Consider the following 10980-nt stretch of genomic DNA (forward strand, 5'->3'; position numbering starts at 1 on the left):
GAAGGTCACAGTGACCCTCAATTTCTAAGCCTCCGGCTTTTTGCAAGGGTCAAAAACAGAAAATGCTGGAAAAACTCAGCAGGTCTGACAGCATCTGTGGAGAGAGAAACAGAGTTAACGTTTCGAGTCCGTATGACTCTCCTTCAGAGCTCGTATGGAGCCTGGGAGGGAGTGCCCAGCACCATGGCTGGCGTCTCCCCAGTCACCGCAGCCTCATCAGATGCCACGGTCACTGGCAGAGGGGTGGAGGAGCTGCTGCCATTATCCAGAGCGCCCGGAGAGGAGCCACAGAGACAACAGGCAGCTCGTGTGCCAATGTGAGGTCGCTCTGGACCTCCCTGCTCACCATTGATAGACGGGCACCTGGCTGGGATACTGGGTGCCTCATCCATCTCCCACACTGACACTGACCACCTGAGGTCATTGCCTGTGTGAGGGCTGCAGGTCCGAGCACAACCCCAGGAACCCCTGATTCTGTCCCTGGAGCTGCCTCTCCATGAGAGTCGTTATTCTCTCAATGGAGGAGGCAGTGTGCTCGGCCATGAGGGTCATCGTATTGCTCACACTCCACATGGACTCCTCCACAACAGAGACCACGGCACGCAGACCCTCATGGATCTCCACCAGATCCTCCCGCACATCCCCCTGGACATCCAGCACCTGCTGCCTAATGGACGACTCCAGAGGCTCATCATCAGCCTTTGACTGATCATCGTCCTGGTCTCCAGCAGCCCTCTGACTGCCGGGGCCCTGGGCACTCTCTGCCTCCGCCTACACCTCCAGCGAGTGTGAAGTATCCTATCCAATGTGCACTGAGATACTAGCCAATGATCTAATGCCCACTGAGGTGCTGGTATCTGCGCTGGTGCCTGGTTCAGACAGTGGGTGTGGCGCAGGTGCAAGTGAAGCCTGGTGGTCCTCCGGTGTGAGGGGTGGGTCTTTGGGGTCCAGAGAGCGAGTGCCCGCTGGAGAATCTAAGGGAGAAGAAGGACATGTCATTAGTTACAGTCATCACACTGTCACTGTGCCAGGCACCCTGGTGAGACAATGGAGATCTGCATCATGGTGCCATCGTCTTCCAATGATCAATGGGGACTCCAGGTTCTAGGCTCATATCAATGAGGAGGTTACACTAGAATGGTTACACAATGTGAAACTCTCACCTCTGGGCCCTGTACTCTTACCTTCGTCTGGCACCCCCACCTCTCCACGCCCGGTTACCCGGGGAACGTGCCGGCTCTCGAGATCCAGGGCGTCCTGCTCAAACCGGGAGAGCAGCAGCAGGTTGGATGGGGCCTCCACCTGTACTTGGCCTCTCTGCCTGGTGATGACTCCTCTTCTCCTGAACGGACAGAGGAGCATTGATGAGTCCACTCTCTACCTGCAGCCCCATTGCAGCCTGGCCAACCCCAGCTGAGGAACACCTCGCAGGGCACATCCGAGTCGTGGCCCTCGAGCCGCAAGACACTCAGTCCCTGCAGCTAGGACTCACCCCCTTGGTCAGCTCCGGCGTGATGGACAGTTGGCGCTCAGACTCTAACACCCCTGAGCACCACAGGGGGATGGCCAGACCTTAACACTTCACCACACTGACCCACGCCCACACGGTACTCACCCTTCCTGAGCACACCCGCCCACTGTACCCACTCACTGTGCCCACCAACTGTGCCCGCTTACCTTGCCCACTCACTGTGCCCACTCACCGTGCCGACTCACGGTGCCCACTGTGCCCACTCACTGTGCCCACCCACTGTGCCCACTCACTGTGCCCACTCACTGTGCCCACTCACTATGCCCACTCACTGTGCCCACTCACCGTGCCCGCTCACCGTGCTCGCTCACTGTGCCCACTCACCGTGCCCACTCACCGTGCCCGCTCACCGTGCTCGCTCACTGTGCCCACTCACCGTGTCCACTCACCGTGCCCGCTCACCGTGCTCGCTCACTGTGCCCACTCACCGTGCCCACTCACCGTGCCCACTCACTGTGCCCACTCACTGTGCCCACTCACTGTGTCAACTCACCGTGCCCACTCACCGTGCCCACTCAATGTGCCCACTCACCGTGCCAACTCACCCTGCCCACTCACTGTGCCCGCTCACCGTGTCCACTCACCGTGCCCACTCACCGTGTCCACTCACCGTGCCCACTCACTGTGCCCGCTCACCGAGCCCACTCACCGTGCGCACTCACTGTACCCACTCACCGTGTCCACTCACCGTGCCCACTCACTGTGCCCACTCACTGTGCCCACTCACTGTACCCACTCACCGTGCCCACTCACTGTGCCCACTCACCATGTCCACTTACCGTGCCCGCTCATAGTGTCCACTCACTGTGCCCACTCACTGTGCCCACTCACTGCGCCCACTCACCGTGCCCGCTCAACGTGTCCGCTCATCGTGTCCACTCACCATGCCCACTCACTGATCCCACTCACTGTGCCCACTCACTGTGCCCACTCACTGATCCCACTCACCGTGCCCACCCACCGTGCCCACTCACTGTGCCCACTCACCGTGCCCACTCACTGTGCCCACTTACTGATCCCACTCACTGTGCCCACTCACTGTGCCCTCTCACCGTGCCCACTCACCGTGTCGACTCACCGTGCCCACTCACCGTGCCCGTTCACCATGGCCAATCACCGTGCCCACTCACTGTGCCCACTCACCGTGCCCACTCACCGTGCCCACTCACCGTGTCCGTTCACCGTGTCCACTCACCGTGCCCACTCACCGTGTCCGCTCATCGTGTCCACTCACCGTACCCACTCACCGTGCCCACTCACTGTGTCCGCTCGCCGTGTCCGCTCACCGTGCCCACTCACTGATCCCACTCACCGTGCCCACTCACCGTGTCCGCTCACCGTGCCCACTCACTGTGTCCACTCACCATGCCCACTCACTGAGCCCACTCACCGTGTCCACTCACCGTGCCCACTCACTGAGCCCACTCACTGAGCCCGCTCACCGTGCCCACTCACCGTGTCCCCTCACCGTGCCCGCTTACCGTATCCACTCACCGTGCCAACTCACTGTGTCCACTCACCGTGCCCACTCACCGTGCCCACTCACCGTACCCACTCACTGTGCCCACTCACCGTGTCCACTCACCATGTCCACTCACTGTGCCCACTCACAGTGCCCGCTCACCGTGCCCGCTCACCGTGCCCACTCATCATGCCCACTCACCGTGCCCACTCACCGTGTCCACTCACCGTGCCCACTCACTGTGCCCACACACCATGCCCGCTAAACATGCCCGCTCACCGTGCCCGCTCACCGTGTCCACTCACCGTGTCCACTCACCGTGCCCACTCATCGTGCCCACTCACCGTGCCCAGTCACCGTGCCCACTCACTGATCCCACTCACTGTGCCCACTCACTGTGCCCACTCACTGATCCCACTCACTGTGCCCACCCACCATGTCCACTCACCATGCCCACTCACGATGCCCACTCACAGTGCCTGCTCACCGTGCCCGCTCACCGTGCCCACTCACTGTGTCCGCTCACCGTGCCCACCCACTGTGCCCACTCACCGTGCCCACTCACCGTGCCCACTCACTGTGTCCGCTCACCGTGCCCATTCATTGTGCCCACTCACTGTGCCCACTCACCATGCCCGTTCATTGTGCCCACTCACTGTGCCCACTCACCGTGCCCACTCACTGTGCCCGCTCACCGTGCCCACTCATCGTACCCAGTCACCGTGCCCACTCACTGTGCCCACTCACCGTGCCCACTCACCGTGCCCACTCACTGTGTCCGCTCATCGTGCCCACCCACCGTGCCCACTCACCGTGCCCACTCACTGTGCCCACTCACTGTGCCCACTCACTGTGCCCACTCACCATGCCCACTCACTGTGCCTATTCACTGTGCCCTCTCACCATGCCCACTCACTGTGCCCACTCACCGTGCCCACTCACTGTGCACACTCACTGTGCCCACTCACTGTGCCTGCTCACTGTGCCCATTCACAGTGCCTGCTCACCGTGCCCACTCACTGTGCCCACTCACTGTGCCCGTTCACCATGCCCACTCACTGCTCCCACTCACTGTGCCCAATCACCGTGCCCACTCACTGTGCCCGCTCACCGTGCCCACTCACCGTGCCCGCTCACCATGCCCACTCACTGTGCCCACTCACTGATCCCACTCACTGTGCCCGCTCACTGTGCCCACTCACTGATCCCACTCACTGTTCCCACCCACCGTGCCCACTCACTGTGCCCACTCACTGATCCCACTCACTGTGCCCACCCACCATGCCCACTCACCGTGCCCACTCACGATGCCCACTCACTGATCCCACTCACCGTGCCCGTTCACCGTGCCCACTCACTGATCCCACTCACTGTGCCCACCCACCGTGCCCACTCACCGTGCCCACTCACTGTGTCCGCTCACTGTGCCCACCCACCGTGCCCACTCACCGTGCCCACTCACTGTGCCCACTCACTGTGCCCACTCACCATGCCCACTCACTGTGCCCACTCACTGTGCCCACTCACCGTGCCCACTCACCGTGCCCACTCACCGTTCCCACTCACTGTGCACACTCACTGTGCCCACTCACTGTGCCCATTCACTGTGCCCACTCACCGTGCCCACTCACTGTGCCCACTCACTGTGCCCGCTCACCATGCCCACTCACCATGCCCACTCACTGATCCCACTCACTGTGCCCGCTCACTGTGCCCACTCACTGTGCCCACTCACTGATCCCACTCACCGTGCCCACCCACCGTGCCCACTCACCGTGCCCACTCACTGATCCCACTCACTGTGCCCACCCACCATGCCCACTCACCGTCCCCACTCACTGTGCCCACTCACTGTGCCCACTCACCATGCCTACTCACTGTGCCTACTCACTGTGCCCACTCACCGTGCCCACTCACCGTGCCCACTCACCGTTCCCACTCACTGTGCACACTCACTGTGCCCACTCACTGTGCCCATTCACTGTGCCCACTCACCGTGCCCACTCACTGTGCCCACTCACTGTGCCCGCTCACCATGCCCACTCACCATGCCCACTCACTGATCCCACTCACTGTGCCCGCTCACTGTGCCCACTCACTGTGCCCACTCACTGATCCCACTCACCGTGCCCACCCACCGTGCCCACTCACCGTGCCCACTCACTGATCCCACTCACTGTGCCCACCCACCGTGCCCACTCACCGTGCCCACTCACTGATCCCACTCACCGTGCCCACTCACCATGCCCACTCACCGTGCCCACACACCGTGCCCACACACTGTGCCCACTCACTGTGCCCACTCACCGTGCCCACTCACCGTGCCCGCTCACCATGCCCACTCACTGATCCCACTCACTGTGCCCACCCACAGTGCCCACTCACCATGCCCACTCACTCTGCCCACCCACCGTGCCCACTCACTGTGCCCACCCACAGTGCCCACTCACCATGCCCACTCACTCTGCCCACTCACTGTGCCCTCTCACTGATCCCACTCACTGTGGCCACCCACCGTGCCCACACACTGTGCCCACTCACTGTGCCCACTCACCGTGCCCACTCACCGTGCCCGCTCACCATGCCCACTCACTGATCCCACTCACTGATCCCACTCACTGTGCCCACTCACCGTGCCCTCTCACTGATCCCACTCACTGTGCCCACTCACTGTGCCCGCTCACCATGCCCACTCACCGTGCCCTCTCACTGATCCCACTCACTGTGGCCACCCACCGTGCCCACTCACTGTGCCCACTCACTCTGCCCACCCACCGTGCCCACTCACCGTGCCCACTCACTGTGCCTACTCACTGATCCCACTCACTGTGCCCACCCTCCGTGCCCACTCACTATGCGTGAAAGAGTGTGTGATTGAGAGAGAGTGTGAGAGAGAGTTTGAGAGAGCGTGAGAGAGAGTGAGAGAGCATGAGAGAGAGTGAGAGAGTGTGAGAGAGAGTGTATGTGTGAGACAGAGAGTGGGTGAGTGTATGTGTGTGACAGAGGTTGTGAGAAAGAGAGTGTGTGTGAGAGAGAGAGTGAGTGTGAGAGAGAGAGAGTGTGTGAGAGACAGTGTGTGTGAGAGAGAGAGGGTGTGTGAGAGAGACAGAGTGTGAGAGAGAGTGAGAGTGTTAGAGAGTGTGTGAGAGAGAGAGTGTGCGTGTGAGAGAGTGTGAGAGAGAGTGAGAGAGTGTGATAGAGACAGCGTGTGTCTGAGAGTGTGAGAGATAGTGTGAGAGAGAATGTGTGAGAGAGACTCTGTGTGTGAGAGAGAGTGTGTGTGTGTGAGAGAGTGTGAGAGAGAGTGTGTGAGAGAGAGAGTGTGAGAGTGTGAAAGAGAGTGAGTGTGAGAGTAACAGTGTGTGTGTTAGAGTGTGGGAGAGAGAGTGTGACAGAGAGAGTGTGTGTGTGAGAGAGAGAGTGTGAGAGAGAGAGAGTGTGTGTCTGTGAGAGAGAGAGAGTGTGAGAGTAACAGTGTGTGTGTTAGAGTGTGAGAGAGAGAGTGTGACAGAGAGAGTGTGTGTGTGAGAGAGAGAGAGAGAGTGTGAGAGTAACAGTGTGTGTGTTAGAGTGTGAGAGAGAGAGTGTGACAGAGAGAGTGTGTGTGTGAGAGGGAGAGTGTGACAGAGAGAGAGTGTGTGTGTGTGAGAGAGAGAGAGAGAGAGTGTGAGAGTAACAGTGTGTGTGTTAGAGTGTGAGAGAGAGAGTGTGACAGAGAGAGTGTGTGTGTGAGAGGGAGAGTGTGACAGAGAGAGAGTGTGTGTGTGTGAGAGAGAGAGAGAGAGAGTGTGAGAGTAACAGTGTGTGTGTTAGAGTGTGAGAGAGAGAGTGTGACAGAGAGAGTGTGTGTGTGAGAGGGAGAGTGTGACAGAGAGAGAGTGTGTGTGAGAGACAGAGTGTGTGAGAGACAGAGTGTGTGAGAGACAGAGTGTGTGAGAGAGAGAGTGTGTGAGAGAGAGAGTGTGTGTGTGAGAGAGAGAGTGTGAGAGAGAGAGAGTGTGAGAGTAACAGTGTGTGTGTTAGAGTGTGAGAGAGAGAGTGTGACAGAGAGAGAGTGTGTGTGAGAGACAGAGTGTGTGAGAGAGAGTGTGTGTGTGTGAGAGAGAGAGAGAGAGAGTGTGAGAGTAACAGTGTGTGTGTTAGAGTGTGAGAGAGAGAGTGTGACAGAGAGAGTGTGTGTGTGAGAGAGAGAGTGTGAGAGAGACAAGGGGAGGGGGCAGAGTTTTTCGCTCGATGGGCTGATACATGCCCGACCTGCTCAAGTGTGAAATGATGAGTGTTGACACCGGCCGGGATTGCGGAAGCAAACGCCCAGCTCTGCAATGGTTTGGACACTGGCCCTGCAGCCAACTCCCCAGTGTCCAGACCTGTGGGACTGGACCCTTCCCCTGGGGTCCTGTCCTGCATCTGGAAATATTGAAGATCCTGCAGTATGGGTGCTGTCCACATTGGGGCAGTGTTGGGTAGATTATGTAGCTGCTTCGAGGCTCCTGGTTGGTTTCCAAATGTAATTCACATGGACTGAAGTTCTTTTTGAACTATTGGAAACTGATTTGTGCAAAGCAAGATCCCACAAACAGCAACAAAGCACTAATCAGAAAATTTATTTCTTTGATGTTGGTTGAAGGACAAATGTTGGCCCAGAGAATGGGGAGATCTCTGCTACTCCTCATTGAAATAGTCCCAGGGATCTGTCACCTACACCTCAAAAGCAGCAAGAGAACTCACACCATTCACTCAACTGAAAGACAACATCCCTGACAGTGCAGCACTCCCTCAGTACTGACCCTCTGACAGTGCAGCACTCCCTCAGCACTGACCCTCTGACAGTGCCGCACTCCCTCAGCACTGACCCTCTGACAGTGCAGCACTCCCTCTACTGACCCTCTGACAGTGCAGCACTCCCTCAGCACTGACCCTCTGACAGTGCAGCACTCCCTCAGTACTGACCCTCTGACAGTGCAGCACTCCCTCAGTACTGACCCTCTGACAGTGCAGCACTCCCTCAGTACTAACCCTCCGACCGTGCAGTACTCCCTCAGTACTGACCCTCTTACAGTGCTGTGCTCACTCAGTACTGACCCTCTGACAGTGCAGCACTCCCTCAGTACTGACCCTCTGACAGTGCAGCACTCCCTCAGTACTGACCCTCTGACAGTGCAGCACTCCCTCAATACTGACCCTCTGACAGTGCAGCACTCCCTCAGTACTGACCCTCTGACAGTGCAGTACTCCCTCAGTACTGACCCTCCGACAGTGCAGCACTCCCTCAGTACTGACCCTCCGACAGTGCAGCACTCCCTCAGTACTGACCCTCCGACAGTGCAGCACTCCCTCAGTACTGACCCTCCGACAGTGCAGCACTCCCTCAGTACTGACCCTCCGACAGTGCAGCACTCCCTCAGTACTGACCCTCTGATGATTCCTGCTCCCCTTGTGTTGTCTGATGTTCCCTGTGACTGACAGTTTCTTTAGCCTTCCTCACCGTGCGTTTGCTGACTGTTCCTCTCTGCCCCTTCCTGCAGGTGTTGTAAAGCAGCATGATGTTTGTTATGGGAAGATTGATTCGGAAGGATTGTGTCTCTGGTATGAGTACTCGTACTGGACTCACTACGCATGGAGCTGTGCCCCAGGACCTTCCCTCGTGTGTAGTAAGTGAATGCCAGCAAAGTGGTAGCTCAATGGGTGATGGACACAGGGCACTCAGAGTATCTTATCACGGGACAGGAGGACATTCTGCCCATCCTGGCTCGACTAACTCATCAAACCTGATCTCGCCATCCCGAACCCATCTCTCTGCCCTTTCCCTATGAACTTTAATGTTCTGCCTTTGGGAACTCTTCTGCAATTTACTTGTGAATGATGTTCCAGCATCTCCCTGAGCAGCCGGTTACAGTGAAACATTACCTGAACTCTCTGCATGTTAACATCCCCTCAAACTTACCTCATCGTTCACCCATTCAGAACCGTCAACCAATTCATTAACATGTGGACCAATCCTCACTATTCCTAGACCCTCCCCAATCCCCCTTGTCCTTCTCTGTTCCAATCGCACTTCATGGAATCAGGATTTTTCAGAAGAGGAGGAGACCATTCGGCCCATCATGCCTTTATGAAAGAGCTACTCAATTAGTCCCACTCCACTTGCTCATTCCTCATCGGCCCTCCAACTTTCTCCCGTCAACTATTTATCCAATTCCCTTTCGAAAGTTCCTATTGAATCTGCTTCCACCGCCCTTTCAGGCAGCGCCTTCCAGATCACAACAACTCCCAGTGGAAAATTCCACATCTCTCCCTCTGGATCTTTTCCCAATCCTCTTCACTCTGTGTCCCTCTGGTTACTGACTCTCCTACCACTGGAAACAGTTTCTCCTTATTCACTCTGTCTAAACCCCTCAAGATTTTGAACACCTCGATTAAATCTCCCCCTTAACCTTCTCTGCTCTAAGGAGAACAATCCCAGCTTCTCCAGTCTCTTCACATTAACTGAAGTCCCTCATCCCTGCTCCCAACCTGGTAAATCTCCTCCGCACCCTCTCCAAGGCCTTGACGTCCTTCCTAAAGTGTGGGACCCAGAATGGGACTCAACCCTCCCTCTGGGTGGATGTTGGGATACAAGCCGCAGGGTTTTGGATGAACTGACATTTATGAAGGGTTGAATGTTGAAGTCTGCCCAGGAGAGCGTTGGGATAGTTTAGACCTAACAAAGGAATGAATGAAGCTTCTCCTGATCGTTGTCAGAATCGTTACCATGTCACCTGATTCTCTCACCAGCTGATCCCAAGGATACCTCTGGCCGTGCGATTTGCAAATGTGATAAAAATCTGGTGGACTGTTTTTCCAAATCTAAATACGACCCTGGTCTGAAGGGCATCGATAAAGCTCAGATGTGCAAATCCTGAGCGGACAGCGTACGGTCACCCAAACCATTCATCACCCTGGGGGCAAGTCTCAGCAATGGAGACACAGTGGAAATTCACAAAATCCCCACCCTCTTCCCATATCCCTCAACCCCACCTACCCACCCTCTCCCCATATCCCTCAGTCCCACTACTCACCCTCTCCCCATAGCCCTCAATCCCACCCACCCACCCTCTCCCCATATCCCTCAACCCCACCTACCCACCCTCTCCCCATATCCCTCAATCCCATCCACCCACCCTCCCCCCATATCCCTCAAACCCACCTTACCCACCCTCTCCCCATATCCCTCAAACCCACCTACCCACCCTCACCCCATATCCCTCAAACCCACCTTACCCACCCTCTCCCCATATCCCTCAAACCCACCTACCCACCCTCACCCCATATCCCTCAATCCTACCTACCCACCCTCTCCCTATATCCCTCAATCCCACCTACCCACCCTCTCCCCATATCCCTCAATCCCACCTGCCCACCCTCTCCCCATATCCCTCAACCCCACCTAACCACCCTCTCCCCATATCCCTCAATCCCACCTACCCACCCTCTCCCCATATCCCTCAAACCCACCTACCCACCCTCTCCCCATATCCCTCAAACCCACCTACCCACCCTCACCCCATATCCCTCAATCCCACCTACCCACCCTCTCCCCATATCCCTCAATCCCACCTACCCACCCTCTCCCCATATCCCTTAATCCCACCTACTCACCCTCTCCCCATATCCCTCAATCCCACCTACCCACCTTCTCCCCATATCCCTCAATCCCACCTACCCACCCTCTCCCCGTATCCCTCTATCCCACCTACCCACCCTCTCCCCGTATCCCTCAATCCCACCTACCCACCCTCTCCCCGTATCCCTCAATCCCACCTACCCACCCTCTCCCCGTATCCCTCAATCCCACCTACCCACCCTCTCCCCGTATCCCTCAATCCCACCTACCCACCCTCTCCCCGTATCCCTCAATCCCACCTACCCACCCTCTCCCCGTATCCCTCAATCCCACCTTCCCACCCTCTCCCCGTATCCCTCAATCCCACCTACCCACCCTCTCCCC

At 57.4% G+C, this 10980-nt stretch overlaps 1 protein-coding gene across 1 annotated transcript in view; it reads left to right on the forward strand.

Moving 5' to 3' along the window:
* The window catches only part of LOC144686232 (acidic phospholipase A2 PA-3-like), a 26568-nt gene extending 16619 nt beyond the window's left edge, over positions 1-9949 (forward strand). Inside the window, exons 4-5 of the mRNA XM_078551323.1 lie at positions 8523-8644; positions 9768-9949. Coding sequence (XP_078407449.1) covers positions 8523-8644; positions 9768-9895 — 250 coding nt within the window. The 3' untranslated portion in view covers positions 9896-9949. The remainder of the gene's footprint in view (positions 1-8522; positions 8645-9767) is intronic.
* The last annotated feature ends 1031 nt before the right edge of the window (positions 9950-10980 follow it).

This window comes from Cetorhinus maximus, chromosome 11, assembly GCF_964194155.1.
Source record: "Cetorhinus maximus chromosome 11, sCetMax3.hap1.1, whole genome shotgun sequence".
Taxonomy (NCBI): domain Eukaryota; kingdom Metazoa; phylum Chordata; class Chondrichthyes; order Lamniformes; family Cetorhinidae; genus Cetorhinus; species Cetorhinus maximus.